General features: G+C 52.4%; 1 protein-coding gene across 4 annotated transcripts in view; it reads left to right on the top strand.

Annotated features, from left to right (window-relative positions):
* PLXNA4 (plexin A4) overlaps positions 1–20099 on the top strand; it is a 371857-nt gene that overhangs the window by 311398 nt on the left and 40360 nt on the right. For 3 of the 4 annotated variants that reach the window (XM_065884184.1, XM_065884185.1, XM_065884181.1), the window contains 8 exons: positions 3243–3360; positions 8493–8629; positions 9872–10036; positions 12474–12567; positions 13105–13344; positions 14004–14150; positions 14842–15076; positions 17853–17995. In XM_065884184.1, the coding sequence (XP_065740256.1) occupies positions 3243–3360; positions 8493–8629; positions 9872–10036; positions 12474–12567; positions 13105–13344; positions 14004–14150; positions 14842–15076; positions 17853–17995 (1279 nt within the window). Of the gene's footprint in view, positions 1–3242; positions 3361–8492; positions 8630–9871; positions 10037–12473; positions 12568–13104; positions 13345–14003; positions 14151–14841; positions 15077–17852; positions 18011–20099 lie in introns of all 4 variants that reach the window. The other variant, XM_065884182.1, reaches the window with a different exon arrangement.

Raw genomic sequence — 20099 nt, 5'->3', positions numbered from 1 at the left:
GGTAGGACCCATGCTGGTCCATCATCACTTACTTACCCAAAGACCTTTCTGTGGCTCCTTCAACTTTTTGTCCTTCCTAGGATAAAACCAAAGCAGGCTGCTACGGATATATTGTGATTTGGGGAACTTTAAAACGCCCTACTCTGGACTTGTATAGCCGGATATAAAAAATATTATAAAGCCCCGTGATTAAGTATCGTGATACTTAATAAGATAGAACACCAGAAAAAGAATCTTGATACATAAAAATTTAGTATGTGATAAAGATGACATTTCAAATCAGCAAGGAAAGCAAAGCTCATTCAATAAGTGGTACAGTTTCACCCCCTGGTAAAAGTACCATATCAGATTCTTATTTCCCATTATACACCAAGGTAAATTCCAGGTGGATTAAAGAGTTAAGGGTAAAAAAATGAAAATGTGAAAGGGTTAGAAGAAAATGCAGGTGAGAATTTATTTGATTTCAAGAAAGGGAAGGTGTTCCAGGTATAACTGCAAAAGAAAAAATTATAAAGGAAAAGATTAGATTTGAGTATGTAAGACAAAACTTGTGCACCAAAAACCCTGTGTGCGAAGTAAAAATATGAATGATAAACTGAGTATTGTTGTGGCCTGTGACAGTATGCTTTTCCTTAACATTTAAAGAGGTTAGATAAAAGATACAGGTAAAAGGCAACTATCACGAAATTAGCAAAGAGCATGAGTGTGCAGTTCGAAGGACAGAACTAAAGTCATGTTAAAAAAATGTTTAACATCAGTAGTAACCAATGAAATGGGGAACAGTTTTTCAAAGGTAATGCCCACCCAGTGCAGATGAGACGCGTAAGAAATAGCTCATTCATTCATTCATGTCGGGAGGGTAAATTGGGACGACCTTCCTGGAAGGCAGTTTGGAAATGCAGGTCAAACATCTTTAGCCTGGGCATAATTCTTCTAGAACTTTCCCTAAATAAACAGAAGGCACAAATATTTATTTGCAAGAATGCTTATTTTGGCCTTATTTGTAACAGTGAAAATGTGGAAGCAATTTGTATATCTAAAACTAGGGAATTAATTAATTTAATAAATTATTGTCTATACGTAGGACAGTAAACTACACAACCATTAAATGTGATATGTAGAAGAATCATGACCAGGCATATACTCAAGGTATATTAAGTGGGAACACAGCTTACCAAGCAGAATACAGAGTTTATAATTAATTTTGTAAAAGGAAAGCAAGACTGGAAACATGTACACCAATATGTTGACAATGGATACTTCTGGGTGACGCAGTTGGGGTGGGAGTGGAATGTAGGTATGGCGAGTGCTTTTATGTACTTTTAAAAAAACTGAACATGTATTAATTATGTTATCTGAACAGAAAAGCATAGATTTTTGCTACACTCTCACCCAGAACCCGGAAGCCATAAAGTAAAAAATGAGCAACTGAACCACACAGATAGTTTTAAACTTTCAAGTGGCAAAAGACTTTATAAACCAAGTTGAAAAACAAGTGATCAACTGAGAGAAAATAATTTCAATATTTATTATGGAGAAAAGTTAATTCTCCTAATTCAGAAGCTCCTACAAAAAGATAATCCATCAGCGAAATAAAGAGAGGGCATCAGACAAGTCACAGGGAAGGCTGTATAAGATTTAAGCACACACACACACACACACACACATACAATACATGCAACCTCACCAGTAATCAGGGGAATAAAAATGAAATTGAGATCTTTTTTTTCCTATTATATACAAAAAAATTTTAAAGGACTGATAATATCTAGTGTTGGACAAACAGTGAAGTAATCTCACTCACTTGCTGTTGATGGAAGTAAAGGTTGGGACAGTCCTTCCGGACCATTATTTCCCACTACTATCAAACATTAAAAGCACAAGGGCTTCCCTGGTGGCGCAGTGGTTGAGAGTCCCCCTGCCGATGCAGGGGACGCGGGTTCGTGCCCCGGTCGGGGAAGATCCCACATGCCGCGGAGCGGCTGGGCCCGTGAGCCATGGCCACTGAGCCTGCGCGTCTGGAGCCTGTGCCCCGCAAATGGAAGAGGCCACAACAGTGAGAGGCCCGCGTACCGCAAAAAAAAAAAAAAAAAAAAGCACAAATAATCCTTCTCAGAAATCTATTTTAATAAATATGCGATGCTTAAGGAGGTGTGTAGGTTGGTTCATTTTGCGGGGTTATTTGGAGTAGGAGAAAAATCAGGGTAAGTTAAATGTATAACAGTAGGAGGCTGGTTAAATAAATGATGACACAGGCCTCTTATGAAATACCATGAAGCTGTTAAAAGAAGAAAGCGGAGCCGTGTGTACTGTGACATGAGGGAAAGTCCGTGCTGTTTCGTTGAGTAAAAAGGCAGGGGTTAAAAATAATGGGTGGTTAAGTTCCACTTTTATTTTTAAGATCATGTATATGTTTCTTTACATATGCATGTTTGTATATAATTGTACATGTGTATATATACACATTTATGTTTATATGCGTGCATAATATCAGACATAAATATATATACACACGTGTGGATATATGGGCAAATCTATATATTTGGGCAAGTTGCCAAACTTTTCCGTGCCTCAGTTCTTCATTTATAAAATGGAGATTACATATATTATATATTTGCATAGGTCTAGAGAAAGGTCTGCAAGGATTTATACACCAAGGTTTTGAGAGATTAGTGACGAAAGGCACACTTTATTTTACTGTCACATTTTGATACTGTCTCGCTTTCAAAGGGTATGAACCAATTTTGTAAGTGAAACAATAAAAATTTTTTTAAAGGGGAGAATTTATGACTCTCTCCCACCCTTTCCCCTCGCCCACCCCCCCCCCCCCCCCCCCGCATGAAAAGCCCCTCCCCTGCCAGGCCCCTGGCTGGGGCTGGGAGCAGAAAGCACTGCCTGGGGCAGTCCATGCCTTGGGAGCAAAGAGCTCCTAGGCGAGGACCTGCAAACCTTAGGTCCCAGCTCCGAGGTCCCTGTCTGATGGCTGTGTGCCCTTGGGTAAGTCACAGTTTACTGAGAGCCTCTAAGGAGACCCCTGTAGGTCACATTTCCTCATTTCCTGAGAACCAGGGAGGAGCCCCCGAAGGGAGGAATCAGGTATATTTCACCTCCTCCTTCCCTGCCCACCCCTGAGATCTTACTACAGAGAAGGAGGTCTGGGTAGGTGTAGGGCCCAGGGGTCACGGCAGGGAGACCTGTGACCCTCCTGTGACCCATGGGGGTCTGTCCTCTCCACCCTGCAGGATCGTGTGTGAGATGGGGGAGGCCAAGCCCAGCCAGCACGCCGGCTTCGTGGAGATCTGTGTGGCTGTGTGTCGGCCCGAGTTCATGGCCAGGTCGTCGCAGCTCTATTACTTCATGGTGAGTCCCGGCCACCAACGGCCTGGCCAGGCACAGGCCACAGACCTCTTTACCATGATTGCTGAGCCCTTCTAGACCTCTGTGGGCAAACCCAGGCCAAAGTCGTGGGAGTCCCGTCCTGCAGCGCTTGAGAGCACAGCCTTGGAAGTCGGGAAGACCTGGATTCACATCCTGGCTAGGCTGGGCTGGGCTGGGCTGCAGCTCCAGGGAAGTTGCTTTGGCTCTCAGGCCCCAATGTCCCCTTCTGGCCGAGTGTCAGCGTGACACGGTGGGTGAGAGTGTGGGCTGTGCATGGGGACTCCTGGGATTTGAGCCCTGGCTCTGCCTCTTATTAACTGGGTGGACTTGGGCTAGTTGTTTAATTTTCTGTGCCTCAGTGTCTCCATTTGTAAAATGGGGATGATAATACTAAGCATCTATCCCACAGTATTACTGTGAAAATTAGATAAAATAGATTTATCACCTCTAGTGTCACTGCCTTTACGATTTCTGTGACTGCCACCATGACTGCTGTGCCCTGCCCTTTGCCTGTGTGCTGGCACCCCACCACTTCCATCCCATTATCCCCAGTCATCCCACCTTCCTCACTCACCATCGTCCTATGCCTATCTTACTCCCTCTCGCCCCAACACCCTTCCCCACACTTCCCTCCCCACCCCAAGGCCTCTTTGCAGATCTCACCCCTGCCCTCACATTCCCTCCAGCCTGGACCCTCCCTGGCCCCTGAAAAGGGTACCGGACCAGCCCTGGTGAGGGGTTCTGTGAGCAGGGGGACTTGGGAACCTCCCTGCCTTGTGACGACAGGGATGCTGGAGACATGAGCACATCCCCTGCTACATACATCACATCATTGCCAAAACTGTTTTACCGTCCAGTTAACTTCTCGGGTTAATGCCAGATGTGATGAGATCATTTCCTCATGATCCTGAGCTGCTTTTGGAAGCTGGAAACCTGAAATGATGGATTTTATGACTGGGGGTCAAATGCCCGGAAATATGTCATAGAAGCCCATTTTTCTCCTTCCTTCCTTCCTTCCTTCCTCCCTCTTCTTTCATCTGCCTTCCTTCTCTTTCTTCTTCCTCCCTTTAACTGACAACCACGTATCACCTTGCACAATACCTCTCCCTAGGTTATTTGATAAATACTTGCTCAATTGGTTGCATTTTATAATATAGCTTGATGGGCCTGGCTTGCAGGTGTGACAGTGATGACTCAGACCCCATGCAGCCCCTGCCCCAGGAGGCCCACAGTCCAGAAGGACAGAGGAGATGAAGGACTTGCACACGATGTGACTGGGCGAGGGGGGTGGGTGGCGGTGAACCTGGGAGGGATGTGCCTCAGATGCCCCTCTCTGCCTGGGTCCTGACCTCTGCAGTGCTCCCTCTCCACTCTTTGAAAGCTAGCCAACCTTATAAATATGGCTGTCACTAAACCCACACAGGAGCTCACTTAGAGGAACACACACGTCATGGATTTAGTGAATGTGTATAGTTTTACCTATTCGTTTAGCATTTGTACTCCCACCTTCTTCGGAAAGGGTTTGAAGGAATTTCCAAGTTAAACCCAATATACTTTAAGACAACTAGTGATGAATGTATATATATTTACATAAATGTATATATATATATAGTATATCATATATATATTTATATACACAGACGTTGTTATTCCAGCAGAGTTGAGATGAGAGGGAGAGAGAGACTGAGGTGGGTAGAGACACGGACAGCACTCCCCAAGCAGTTGAGAGGTGTGGCGTGGCATACGAAAATTTGGCATGAAATCTGGCTCTGAAATTACCTGGCAGCTGTGGTAAAAGGGAGGACACCGCTGCATGGCCAAAGCAAGCACTGGACTTCCTTGGCCAGTCAGTTACCTGGAACAGTTTTTATCCTGTGGTCTCTTGGCGGTGACAAAGCGAACGCTAGCAGGAACGGCCGCTACTTCATTAAGCTGACGTTTCCTTTGGGCCTCAGCTGTCTCTGCTGTGTCTCCAGCCAGGCTTCTTACCTTTGTGACTAATTCAAAGGCCACCGCCCCCTGGATGTCCTGCCATCACCTCCCATGGCCCACCCGAGCTGTCAGCTCCCATAAACAGCGTGTCCCCCTCCCTTGCCCATTTCTGTCAGTGGCCTGTCACCGGGCCCACCATCTTGGTGGCCTGTGGCTCGGCTTCCCCTAATGCCTGATGTCAATCCCTCTATCACCATGTCCGGGATTCTTACTTTTCCCATTCCCTTTGCTACTGCAGTGGCCCCCTTAAATCCCTGCCGTTGGTATGAACCCATTCTAGTCCAGCCACACCGGGGGATACCATTTTCATCATGTCAGCCCCCAGCTCAAGAAGAGCCCAGGGTGCCCTCTGCCTCTCGACTTGTCCAGGTTCCTTGGTCTGTTCTGCCCTGCCTATCCAATCCTTCCTCAAGCCTTCGAGTGGCCTGACTCCCTTCCCTTCTCTGTCTCCTTCTTCAGCTGCTCCTTCTTCTGTGATACCTGCTCTTGGGCTTAATTCATATGACACATATATGTGGTAGACAACCAAAAGCCCCTTCTGCTCTCAGGGAAGTTCTTGCCTGCGTGAGTGTTTCTACCCTGGGAGCAGGATGTGGTTGGATGTAAGGCATTAAGGGAAGGCTTCATGGAAGGAGCCAGAAGGAAAGGCAGGACCTAAGGCAGCATACAGTTTTCCATATGGATCTCGGGTAGCGGGAGGCTGTTCCCGGCATGAGGTGTGACATGGAGGGGCACCAGGAGACGGGAGCAGAAGGGAGTGGGAGCAGGGGGTTGACGGGGACGAGGGGAAATCGGAGCAGAAGAGCAGGGAAGGTGCGAGTTGTTGCCACAAGGCGAAAATGCATTGGTCCAGTGGGTCCCTGGGACTCAGACTCGTACTCACTTTTCTATTGGAGGCACTATCCTGGCAATACACACCCGCTTGGGAAGAGCTGCGGGGGGAGAAATGGTGCCACGGACCCCAGTCTCCTCCCAGACCCCAGTTTGCATTAAGGACCTGGTCACTGAGCAACCCCCGCCCCTCACTGCCGACAACAGAGCTCCGAGGGGTTCAGGGTGGGAATGAGGGGCAGAGGTCCCCCGTAAGTCATACCAGGGAGGCAGGAAGGACAGAATGCCCCTCTGTCGCACGCCCACCCACAACATCTCCGAGCCTTCACTGCCTTCCCACCCTGCTGGGCAGCTGGCAGGTGGCACTCTTGGGACCCCCATGGAAGCCCCTGGCGAGCCCCTTTTCAGGGGTGCCTCTCAGGGCCTGGAGATGCTGGGGAGCCCCTCCCAGTGCCGAGGTTTGGGTCTGCCTCAGTTTCCCTCCACAAATCGGGCCAGGCTCTGATGTGTGGGTTTATTCACCCAAAACCCTGACACCAAGGCCCATAGACCGCAGATCAGCACTCTTGGGCTGTTGCCAGTTCTATCCCTGGAGATCTCTGTAGAGGCAACACTTTTCCCCCCTTTGCCTCCATCCAGGGAGGGAGCCAAGGGAAGAGATGGCAGATAACGCCACATCTGATTTCCCACGCAGACCCGCTGGAAAATAGTTATGAAGCAAACCTTGAATAATGAATAGGTTCTCCCAACTTTAAAACATGTCTCCATATCATCCTCTCCCCACCCCCAGAGTAACTCAGCACCCAGCCAGCCCCACACAGGAGGGCCACTGCAAACCCATCAGGGTTCCTCACTTGTACCCCTTCCAGGACCCTCACCCCTAGGCTGCCAGGGAGCTTGTCCTCCTTTCCACGTTGCCCCTTACCCCTTAAGTAACTCCCTCACTTTCCCTTTCCTCTCCGGGGGGGTCAGCAGGAGCCAGGTCTGAAAGCTCTCCCTTTACAGACAGTGGGGCGGAGGCACCATCTGCGGGAAGTTAGAACCAGAAAACAGTCAGGCACCTCTGAGAGGACCACTTTTTGATTCTTTGAGATCAGAAAGGGTAAGTGACTTGTGCTGAGTCACACAGCACGGTGTAGGCAAAGCTGAGAAAGGAAGGCTCTTGCAGCAGTCTCATCCCCCACCCTAGCACGGGTCTCGGGTTGAGCCAGAGCCAGCATAAGCCGTTCCTCGGCTTGGCTTGGTGGGTGTCACGGGGCTTCCAGGTTTGGGATCTGCAGGGACCAGGTGGGTGGGCCCGGCGAGCGCGCCTGCGCTGAGCGGATGCCGGGCGCAGAGGTCCGCCTGTGTTCCCGTGGGTCCCTGCGTGTCCCCACACGTGTGCCCTGTGCGGGGACCGGGGCGCACACGTGCCAGGCCTTGGGGCTGCAGGCTTCGCTAGGGCTTCTCTTCTCCTCCCCTAGTGTTATCCATCAATCGAGGCCTCTCGGAGAGGAGGTTGCCTGCCCGCTCCGAGGAGCTGAGTGGGTTCAACTTTTGGTGCAGAATTCTTTAAGGGAGTAAGAGAAGAGAGAAATCTTCATTTAAATGCAGATACAGGCTTCTCACCTGGGACTTAGGAAAGTTTTTTCCATTAAAATGCTAATGAAAGAACAAACTGAGACTCCAAATCCTCAGCTCACAGATCCTCCCCCATCCCCACCCCCATCCCCAATCTGACTCTTCCCTCAATCCACTGACCCTTCTTTGCTTCTCCTCCTGGGTTTCCCTGGGGCTCACACATCTCATTGCTCTGGCCGCTGGGTGCTTTGGGCAGCTCTCTGGAGAGGCCTGTGGAAGGGGCAGCTTACCTTCCTGAAAGCGACCCTCGCTGGAAACTGGAGAGGTGGTGGAGAACTCCAGCTCTGGAGTCAGTTCTCAGGCCGCTTCTTTGCTCTGTGACCTTGGAAACTTTACTTAACATCTCTGAATCTTGTCTTTAAGATGGGTAATAATGCCTACCTTGTAGAATAGAATGGGTGATTTTTAAAAAATGTCTATCTCACTATAGATACACATAAAATATAAAGCCTGTCACTTAAAAGGTCACTACGTAGTAGCTAATATTATTATGACTGTTATTAGTGTAGAGGTGTACATGCTCGCCAGTCCCCACAGGCCTGGGTAAACTGAGCCTGCTCTCTGGGAGGCCGCCATGACTAAGGATTCCAGAAGGCGAGTGGAATCCGGGAGTGGGGTGCTGCCTCAGTCCTACCCAGGAGCATCCTCAGGCCAGATCCTTTCCTGCACAGACGCTGACTCTCTCAGACCTGAAGCCCAGCCGGGGGCCCATGTCCGGAGGCACACAGGTGACCATCACGGGCACCAACCTGAACGCAGGCAGCAACGTGGTGGTGATGTTTGGGAAGCAGCCCTGCCTCTTCCACAGGTAACTCACCTCAGGGCAGGCTCCAGGGTTCGCAGCTCAGACGGTGGGCGGGGCTGACAGGCAGCAGACTTCCGGCTAACCTTCTGGAGGTGCCTGCTCCTCCCTGAGGAAGTGGCCGTTCGCTTTGGGAGAGGACTTTCTGGGCATACTTGGCTGTGGCTTAGCCCGGGGACCTGCCAGGCACCCCTTCCTTGGAACGGCCCATCATGCCGTTGCCCACCGTTTAGCCTTGGTGCCCGCATACCACCCACTGTGCAGGACCCTAGGGTTCCACGGGACACAGTTTGGAATCTAGGGCCCCTTCCCCCTGGGTTAGCTCCTGGCCAGCTGCTGCAGAGCCAGCCGGGACTGCCGAGAGCTGGCTGAGGTTGAACCTCCAGGGGCAGCCGACTTTCCCTTCCCTGGTTCCACCATCCAGTCCCAGGAGAGCACACCGTCCATGAGCCAGGAACCTGGGGCGGGGGTGAGGGTTGGGAGGGAGGCAGGACTAGAAGAGGTGTGGTTGGGGACATTCCCTGCGCCGCTGGCATGAGGTTCTGCAGAGAGAGATTTTCCTGGGAGAGAGCTATGCTGAGGGCTGCGACAGATCTGAAGTGAGGCCAGGCCAGGCCTTGCCTGAGCGTTCAAGAAAAAAATGGCTCTGACACTTGTTAAAATGGTAAAGAAGAGCTTGCTCAGGACTATTGCAATAGGTGTCAGGACTGTCGCAATGGAGAAAGAGAGTGGGCTTGACTCCAGATACGGCAGACAGCTGGGGATTTATAGCCAAGGGGCAGAGCAAGGGAGGCAGTGGATGGAAAATTACTAAGAGGAAACGAGGTTAGGGGGATTCTTGCTAAACCGACTTAACAGGACTCTTGCTGAAGGCAGTCAGGGTGACCAGACATCAAGGGTTAAGGAGACGGAATTTGATCAGATATCAAGGGTACTCAGATATGGGGGGGTGGGTTTCTTGCCAAACTAAGTTAGCAGGATTCTTGGTAAAAATGGGGGTCAGCAAATCAAAGACAGGGCCTCAGGAAGAAGCCTAGTCAAAAAGGGGGCTCAGAGGAGCCCGTCTACAGTCTGGTCAAGGAGAGAGTCTTTGTCAGTAGTTCTCAGGGCTTTGTGTCGGGGCGCTGCTCCCCCACTGCCTCTGACGGGCCTGATGAACAGGGAGGGGCACGGGAGGGCCCCGACCCAGGACCACAGTGTCCCGCCCAACACCACCCAGGAGCCCAGCTCCCCATCTCCCTCCCGCAGACGCTCTCCGTCCTACATCGTGTGCAACACCACGTCCTCAGATGAGGTGCTGGAAATGAAGGTGATGGTGCAGGTGGACAGGGCCAGGATCCACCAGGACCTGTTCTTCCAGTACGTGGAGGATCCTACCATCGTGCGGATAGAGCCCGAGTGGAGCATCATCAGGTAGGGCCTGCCCTGACCTTGGGCTTCCCTCCTCGACCCTCCAAAGCCAGGGGAGTTCTGGGGCCCAGTCCTGCTGTGGGGACTGATGAACTGGGGGTGGTGGTTCAGAGCACCCCCCAGGTCAGACCTTCCTGGCGGGGCTGCCTCCTTCCACCGAAAGCACTCTGAGCAGGACCCGGCCCTGGGGGCCGATTTGAGGATTGCTGGGCACACTAGGAGGCCAGAAGGTGCTGCAGAGGGCATCCTGGTGGCCAGGCCCCTGTTGATGTTGGGGAAATGGCTGTATCAGGGGCCTCGGGGGGAGTGGACTTGGGCTCAGAAGGAGTGGCTGCAGCCCAGCTCCACTGCCTAGCAGGCAAGTGACCTTAAATTAGTTAACCTCCCCGGATCCAGGGTTTCTCACCAGTCAGCTCCCTCACGGGACACTGAGAGGATTACGTGAGGTACAAACACCCAGAGCGGTGCTGGCTCGTCTCCCCTCCCTCCTCAGCCCCTCTACCCACATCCCCCGTCCTCAGCCCTCCCCACCGTCTGCTTCGGCTCTGGAGGATGTCTGGGGTCAGGAGAAGATGGGGGGTCAATGACGAGTCCAGTCCAGAGAACAATCTTGTAAACCAGGGTCAGCAAACTCCAGCTGGGGGGCCAAAGCTGGCTGTCCGTCTGCTTTCGTAAATAAAGTTTTATTGGAACACGGCCATGCTCATCCAAATACGTTTTGTCTCTACTGCTTTCTCACCACCGCAGCAGAGCTGAGTAACTGCGACAGACCACATGGCCCCAGTGAGCCTAAAATATTTACTGCCTGGCCCTTTACAGAAAGAGTTTGCCACCGGGTCTTACACCCAAACACCAAAAGGCAGCCTTTGGGAGATGCAGCTTGGTTGTCCTCAGCAGTTAGTCTCTAAGGCCCAAGCCTTATAAGCTTTAGCCGTGACATGAAAGCAGATACATATAAGACAGAGAGGGACAGAGAGCCTGTAAAAGCTAGTCCAGGATTTGCCCCCAGGGCCTGGTGAGTCCAGGAAGTTGGCACAGCCCCCTGTGCTTAGGCAAACTCTGGGGCTCCTGAAGGCGTTCACAGCCTGGTTTAATTCAGTTCTTCCTCGTGTCACTGGCGCAGAAATAGAGGTGTTGTCCCTCCTGGCACTCGGCAGTCACCCCCAGTCACTCTCACATCAAGAGGGAGGCTGGAGGTGCGTTCTGAAGGGGCCGGGGCTCCAGCGGTTTCACTGCAGTTAACGGAGTCTGGGATGGGGTGGGGCTTTGCAGAACACGTGGCTTTACACTGCTCGCAACAGCCTGGGTTACTGATGAGTGGCGATGGGTGATGGGGGCGTTCGATACACGTGTGTCGAATTGATGACCGAATAGATCGGGAGCTGGCTGGACACCAGAAGCTCATTCGCCAGCACTGCCAGGGCCGAGAGACTCTCTGGGTTTCGAGGAAATCTTCCTACATGTGCATACGTGGGGTGGGGACTTGCTTCAGTGGGGACCGGTGGAGGGCGAGAGGAAGGGAGGGCAGGAATGGCGTTCAAAGGGGGGCAGATGAATGGAGGGGTAGAGATGAATGGGGCTGTCAAGGACTCTTTACCCACAAGCTTATAACCACTTACCTGTTTTAAATAGATTCTTCTCGATGATACTCCCCGATTGCAGATAACATAATTCATCACGTTCCTTTGAGTAGCCCCCAAGGAAGCTAGCCTCCATCCCATGCCAGCTTCTCAGTGGCCCTGAAGATAGGACAGTGGCGTCCAGGTTTCCATTGAAAAGCTACCCAAAGACGTCTCCTAATCGCTGGGCGTTAGCAGTCCTTTGGCTGACTCCCCATGGTGCGAGAGCCCTGGAGCATTTCAGATTTGCGTTCTTACAGGAGGTTTCCTGAGTGGCTGGGCCTTGGCCTTTCCCATGTCCCAGCCGACTGAAGCCTCTAAGGTGGAAATGTGTGGTATGGTTGTCCTGGGGGAGGAGGCTGTGCTCAGACTTTGGAGGGTCTGGTGGAGGGTCGTCTGGAGCGAGGCGTCCCTTAGGCCAAGGCCAGGGTGAAGAAAATTCCCTGAGACTGGGGAGGACAGGGAAAGAGACGCTGGGAGACTGCAGAGAAGCAGCTGGCTCAGGTCAGGAGGCCTCGGGGGGCCAAGAGGGCCGTGCTACAGGCCCAGCCTCCGTGCAGTGTCCCCGCTCCAAACGAGCTCAGTGCAGGATGGCCGCGGACATCTGGTCATCACTGACTTCCCCTCGGCTGCTGAGGGCTCGTCATTATTATGCGGTCAGCTTGTCATCTTGTCCCCGTGAATGTTACCCTGCCCGCCGGTTATCATCGTCTTCCGCGCTGGGGTGCAGCCTGATAGATCATCATCGTCGTCATCGTCATCAGGCGCTGTTGCTATTCCTGTCCCTGTGTTTACACGCCTCCTTCTTTCTTCCCCACCAGTGGGAACACACCCATCGCCGTGAGGGGGACTCACCTGGACCTCATACAGAACCCCCAGATCCGTGCCAAGCACGGAGGGAAGGAGCACATCAATGTGAGTCCGGGACTGGTGGGGCTCACGGGGGGGCTGTGCACTCGGCGCGTGGCCGCCCTGAAGGGTGTGGGCTCTCCGAGGGCTCAGGCAGGCTTACCCCAGACACCAACGACCCGTCGCGTGTGACGCCCCGGACACTGGGATGGCGGGATGGGGGAGCAGACATGAGGCCATTTCTACACTCTGGGGTACAGGCATGCAGGAGCAACCTCTTCGGGGTTTCTGGGGCTTCTTATTCTTAATAAGGGATGGAAGACCTTTATTCTTCCATCCTCTGACCCCCAGTGCCATTCCTTAGCTTAGAGATACCCTAGTGCCTGCCATGGTCAGGGCAGAGGTAGGTGTCAGCTGCAGAGCTTGTCCTTGAGTGCCCAGGTTGTGTGGTCCTGACTCCACTGGAGCTGTGGGGATCCACCCATGACCGTCCCGTGTCAACACCACGCTGTACGACGGCACTGAGGGAGAGCCGGCGGGTGTCTGGGGCTGCAGGTGTGCGGAGACACGCCACATAGCCCTCCCTCTCCGGCTCCACCCCAGCTCTGTGAGGTTCTGAATGCTACTGAGATGACCTGCCAGGCTCCCGCCCTCGCTCTGGGGCCTGACCACCAGTCTGACCTGACGGAGAGGCCCGAGGAGTTTGGCTTCATCCTGGACAACGTCCAGTCCCTGCTAATCCTCAACAAGACCAACTTCACCTACTATCCCAATCCTGTGTTTGAGGCCTTCGGTCCCTCAGGAATCCTGGAGCTCAAGCCTGGCACACCCATCATCCTAAAGGTAGAGTGAGATGGGAGGAAGGAGGCTGCTGTATGCAAGGGGAGGCTTTCCAAGTCACAGGAGGAGGCCGCAAGTCATGGGCTTCTGCCAGATCTTGTGGCAGGTGTCATTAGCTAGCAGAGGTTGTGTTATAGCCCAGACTATGGTAAATGTGCTCTTTGAGTTTGTATTGAGAGCTTCACTCTCTTTAGGGGCCACAGAAACCTGGTCAGGGCAGCTGGATCCACCCTGGCCATCTGACTCCCAGCTTTGGGCCCTGTGAGTCCAGGACTTGGGAGGTCAAAGGCTCATACTGCTTCCTCCTGTGCAGCCCTTTGCAAACCACCTTATAGGGCTTCTTTGGAGCATGGATAGAAAATTAATTTTAACTCATGTGACAATTTGAAGCAACTGGTAGTGACTGATGACAGCTCTGTGTTGAGAAGGATTCTGAAGCTGCCTTTGGGACAAGCTGAAAAGAGTGCCTTGATTATTGATTTCCCACTGAGGAAGGGGGAATAGTAGTATAGGTGTTGTGAATTTTTTGGACTTATTAGGGAAGGTGGCCTCTCCACCAGCTCCCCAGAAGGATGGGACCTCCAGGTGGGAGGACATGTCAGCCAGCCAGTAGCTGTGCTCCTGACTCTGGGGTGGGAACTTGGGCTTTCCTGTCCATGCAGGGCAAGAACCTGATCCCGCCCGTGGCTGGGGGCAATGTAAAGCTGAACTACACCGTGCTGGTCGGGGAGAAGCCGTGCACCGTCACAGTGTCGGATGTGCAGCTGCTCTGCGAGTCCCCCAACCTCATAGGCCGGCACAAAGTGATGGTGAGGCTGGCGGGACTCCACCCTGGATGGGCAGGCACTAAGGATGCGGTGGGGTGAGCGGTCCAGCTCCATCCTGGGCCACCAGGGCTTTCTGGGAGGGGATTCTGGCCTTCTTGAACTTTCCTCCTGGCTCTCCCACACTCCCAGTTCCTTCTCCTCTTTCCACTTCAGACTTCTTTCTTCCGTATTGTCATTCTTTCCATACTGGCTGGTGCTACAGTAAGGGCAACGCGAAACAGCATTCAGTGATGTGCTGTGTCACCTGTTAGAGGCAAGGGACCCTTCCAGGAGAGGACCATCGTTGACCCAGGCAGGACGTAATATCACGTCCTGTGCCTTTGTCATCTGTCCTCACAATGGGATGAGTCTTCGGGGATCCAGACTTCGATGGCACGTAGGCTTCTTTAGATCCCAGCTGAGTGCTGTTTCCTCATGAAGACAACCGAGTTCACTCCCGAATAATATAATGTGTGGTTTTCCCAGTTGTGGGGGTGGCCTGCGCTGAGCTGTTCACCCCCGCTCCCTCCACCCCAGGTGCCCTTGTCTGCTTTTACAGCCAGCAATGACTCTCCTCCCTGGAGCCATTTCCCTCACGCAACCCTGGTCACCAGCTCACGGGTGGCTTGGGACCCTTGCCTAGGATGTTCTGTGCCCACACCCAGCTCCGTCTCCCCCCCGCGTGTCCCCCCAGGCCCGAGTCGGTGGCATGGAGTACTCCCCGGGGATGGTGAACATTGCCCCGGATAGCCCGCTCAGCCTGCCCGCCATCGTTAGCATCGCCGTGGCCGGCGGCCTCCTTATCATCTTCATCGTGGCCGTTCTCATCGCCTACAAACGCAAGTCCCGGGAGAGCGACCTCACGCTGAAGCGGTTGCAGATGCAGATGGACAACCTGGAGTCCCGCGTGGCCCTGGAGTGCAAGGAAGGTCCGGAGTGGCAGGGGGCGGGGCGCGAGTGCGTGCACGTGCTGGGAGTGCGTGCGAGTGCGTGCACGTGCGTGCGAGCGCGTGCATCTCACACACCCGCAGCGGCGGGCGGCGGGCGGCGCTGGGCCTGGGTCTCCCGCCTCCAGAATCTCTGCCTCAAGTCAGGCCGGAATCATTTCAGACCCCACTAGAGTCGTGTCCAGCCCAGGATCCCGGCCGGGTGAGTTTTGCCCTCTCCTCTGGGGGAGACCCGGAGGTGCCCTGCCATGACGCACTCAAGCAGTCTTCAGCTCTCTTCTTTCAGAAGGTGAGGCTGGAGGGCTGATCTGAGACTTAGAGGAAAGAGCGTTTTACAGCTTGTATTTTAAAAAATTACCAACACCACCATGAAGTGAAATCAGCCGCACTAAATCCAAGAAGGAAGTGTAGAAGTCAGACTCTTGTCACCCCCAGGAGATCATTCGTGAGTCACCCTGGGAGGGTCTGAGCTGATTCTTCGTGTAGATTTATACGCGGAGTAATCAGCCTGTACCTGGGGCTCTGGCGTTCCCACCAGGGAGGCCGTGGCTCTCTAATGGGGAAGCGGGTCCCTTCCATCCTCTCTCCACATCCTCAGCTGTCAACACAGCATCCGCCTTGTGGGACTGTTAATTACTGCCTTTTACTATATTTACGCTGCTTAATTTTTTTCTCTGCAATGTACTCTTCCCTCTAATTAGGTGTAGTGATTAGAATCTCTTTTATGTGCTAGGCGTGAGGCCTTGAATGTCGGAGATGCTCAGAGACTTGAAGGAAAGCTGCAGACCTGTAAAAAGCTAGCTCCCTCCTTTTCCTCCCCACCAGCTGAGCACCCCAACTGGGAGGGGGCAGCAGGGGCAGTGTGAAGCCAGGTTCCTCTTGGAACGTTCCAGAGAAGGAGGAATTAGCAGTCACAAAGGGAGTCCTGACTCGGGGACACCAGGGGAGGGCCTTGGCTTCTAGCTCGGGAGAGGCTGTCTCACATGGGTGGGAAGAGAGATGATAGAGCAAAGGACACGTAGGATTCGCCTTGAAAGTGTTTTCCAGAGGCGCCCCGAGCTGGCTCTTGAACGCTGAAAGGGCATCCTGGGTCCAGGGAAGGCGACTTCCCGAAGCCTTGACGGTGAGTCAGGCCGTCAGCCACATACAGACTCCGAAGAGGCCCAGCCTGGCCCCCGCTCAAGGCCTGACCTTTGGATATATAAACACACACACATGCGTGCACACGGACACTCACTGACGCCCACTCAGGCGGTCACTCATGCCCTCACACTCATGCCCATGCACGCATTCCCACAAACACACACACGTGTGTTTCTCACTCAGCCCACATGAGTTCTCATCAGGGTTTTTGGTGACGGTACATGCCAGAAAGGCTCACTGACTCCCCTTTCACACGTATTGGTGTAGGTTCCACTCAGATGTGTTAGGGTTACTCTACCTTCGGAGTCACTTTTCTTGACGAGGTCCCCCCACGTCAGTGTGAGCAGAGATGCAGAAAGAGAGCAGCACAGGAGGGGTCTGCAGCAGCCTCTCTAGGGGTCCCGGCGCCATCCCCGTTGTCAAACCAGAGCTACTGGTATCCTCACGGCCCGGAGACCCAGTGTCCCCAAGCAGGAGGTCAGCACCGCAGGGTGTGGTGAGGTCCTGCCGGCAGCAGCTGGGCGGCCGCGTTGTGGGCACGTCGTCAGCAGAGACCACTGGGTGCCGGGCTGGCTTTTCGAGGGCCTTGGAGCTACACTGGGCTTGTGAATTCCTTCTGAGCCCACAAAGTAGTTTTTCCTTATTCTTGTCTATGTAAATAGAAAGAAGTATTGTTTAGTCGATATCCACTGGCTGTTCTCTGCAGGCATGTATTAACCCATCTTGTGTGTGTGTGTGCGTGTGCGTGCGTGTGCTTGCATGCATGTGTGTACATGTGCGTTTGCGTGTGCTAAGGGAAAAAATGGGAGAAGGAGGGGCTGAGCACATTACCTCTGACAACCTCCCAGGGTGGACGGCTGTACCCAGGACAGAGAGTGGTCACACGGCTGTGTAACAGTGGGTCCGTGTGTGGAGCTTTCTCGGGGGCCGGGGGGTGGTCTTGCAGCTTCGTGACCATGCCGGAGGCCTGGGCTGTCTCCGCAGACAGCGGTACCTATATGCAGATCATAATTCACCATTGAGTAGCATGACCTTGAGAAAGGAAGGACAAAGAGACACCCTGCATATTTATCCAGAAGGGATATATCAGTGGGGCAAGAGCCCTCATCTGGCCCCATTTGGTGGTTTGATGGCTCCAGTAAGCTGCATGGCCAAGAACTGGGACTTCAGAAGAAACAGTTCTTAACTCCTATAAGGAAACCCACTGTAAAACACAGAATCTGAAACAGACTCTCCATCACTGGAACCGCCTCCTTCACTCCCTCTGTCCTTCGATATCACCCCTAATCCCCAGCATATTTTGCAAGCCAAAGCCCTCATCTTCAGAGGGGGAGGCCCTCCTGGCCCCAGCAGCAGCTCAGATCTGTGGACAGCCTGCCCCACATTCATGTTTTGGAAGGGATTTGGCCCAAGACAAGCTTCCTTGTGCTGCATCTTTCTCCCATACCTACATCGTTCACCTCAGCTACGTAAAACATCCCCCTCCTCCTCATTCCTGCGCTACTCGGGTTCACTGTGCGGGTCTCCGGGGGCCTGGGAGAGGGTTCTGAGTGTTCCGAGGCGGCGTAGCTCTTGGGCCCCATCCAGCAGTCTCACGGGCTTGTCTTTGTGCCAGCCTTTGCCGAGCTGCAGACGGACATCCACGAGTTGACCAGTGACCTGGACGGAGCTGGGATTCCCTTCCTGGACTACAGAACCTACACTATGCGAGTGTTGTTCCCGGGAATTGAAGACCACCCTGTCCTCCGGGACCTCGAGGTGAGAAGCAGTTCTGTGGCCAAGTCCTTTCCCGTTGTGGTGTTAGTGCAGAGAGACACAATGGTGACCAAGTCCAGCCACCTCATTCAGAGGAGGGTCAGCTGAGGCCAGGGAGGGGACGAGGGGTGGGCCTTGCCCAAGGGGTGGTGCCAGCTTGCCCCGCCGTTGCTGCCAGCCCGTCCTTTGGGAGGAAAGGGAACTCAGAGCAGAGGTGGGAGTAGGGCTTTGGGTCTTAGGGGGTCATAAATCCCTTGAGAATTGGATGGAAGCTGAAGACCCTCTCCTCAGAAAAACTGTCCATAGACACAGAAACGGGAAATCTGGCAAACGATGTAGGAAGTTCACGGACCCTTGTTTAAGAAACCACGATATAAGGGATTTCACCGCTTAGTTGGTGCTCAGTAAATAAATGTGGGAAAGATAAGGGCTGCACTCAGGACGAAGGTGGGAATGTGAATGATAAGAACATCACTGCCTTTGTACCAGCAGGGACCTCATCTTGTGAACATTTTATCCCACTTAGTGTCTAGCATAGTGTCTGGCTTAAGCATATATTTGTATTATGCTTTGTTCTGAAAGGGATTTGGAATGACTTATAAATACCAGAGAAATGTGAGAAATAAAAATGAGGAAACCGAGGCACAACGATCATCATAAGGAATAATTACCCTGAGTTGACTGTTGACTAACATCCTGGGCCAGTTTTCAGTACTTTACACATGTGCATCGATTTAACCTCCCAAGAGCCCTCCGAAGCAGGTACACCCATTTCACAGGTGAAAACACTAAGGCCACACAACTGGGAGGGAGCGGGGCAGGGATCTAGTCCAGCAGGGAGACTCCAGAGTCTATATTCCTAAGGGCAAGCCTGTGCACGTGACTTCTGAGGGGCTGTGTCCGTGTCATGCCCTACGGCTCTGGAGACTTATTTGGATGGATCAAAAATCTTTGGCCAAAACACCACAGAAAATAAGACTGATTCCATATTTATATTGTCCGTAACATAGAAACAGACCTGTCACTCCGGAGTGGCACAGTTAAGTAGGTACTGACCCCCTGGGAATGTCTGCATGGGTTCTCCAAGGGGACGTAGAGGCTGTGTCCCTCTGCAGGAAATGCAGCAAGTCCCCAGGGCCCTTGGGCCCCCCCCCCACATTTCTCCAACTTGATTGTGGAATGAAGAGTGTGTGTGTGTGTGTGTGTGATTTTTGTGTAGACTGTGCATACCTCATTTATCCTTGTAATTCTGGCTTCCAGCAGAGTGCTTGGCACATAGTAGGCACGCGGGAAGTGTTGAATGATGTGAATAAATGAATGTCTGTGTGTCGCCTGAATTAGGGTGGAAATGGCAGTCCTAGGAAGGCAAGTTGTGTTTGAACGTCCCCACACCCCTCAAAATAAGAATTCAACTAGGATGAGTATGTAAAGTTATTTTCTCTTTTTCATTAGCTCAAAATTCCAAGTAGATTTGCTTTAAGCATTTAACCTTTTTTTAAAAAACATCTTTATTGGAGTATAATTGCTTTACAGTGTTGTGTTAGTTTCTGCTCTATAACAAAGTAAATCAGCTATATGTACACATATATCCCCATATCTCCTCCCTCTTGCATCTCCCTCCCACCCTCCCTATCCCACCCCTCCAGGCAGTCACAAAGCACCGAGCTGATCTCCCTGTGCTATGCAGCTGCTTCCCACTAGCTGTCTGTTTTACATTTGGTAGTGTCTATATGTCCATAAGCATTTAACTTTTAAATCAGATTTTCTGAGACCATTTCCAAGCTGGCATCCCTGTAGGGCAGCCCGAATACTTTGGAGCGGGCTGGGAGACAGCCTTCTCCCACACAAAGTGTTTTCTTGATGGACATACACACATTCCACACTGCTTTCCCAACCAGTCCTATGGCCCATATTGTAAATCATGCCACGTCCTATCGTATGGTCTTGTTTCTCATTTGATCCCGTTTATCTTAATGGCTTTCCCACCTGCCCTTGCATCTCCATAGACGTTTAGATTCTCAGGCCTGACTTGGCACTGATGTAGCACACACCCAAGGGCAGTGCACTCGCAAGGGCTGCCCAGGGCAGCGGAGGGGAGCTCCAGGGC

Source organism: Phocoena phocoena, chromosome 9 (genome assembly GCF_963924675.1).
Source record: "Phocoena phocoena chromosome 9, mPhoPho1.1, whole genome shotgun sequence".
Classification (NCBI taxonomy): Eukaryota; Metazoa; Chordata; class Mammalia; order Artiodactyla; family Phocoenidae; genus Phocoena; species Phocoena phocoena.
Note: the sequence above shows the minus strand (reverse complement) of the source record. Positions and strands in the feature narration are given on the sequence as shown.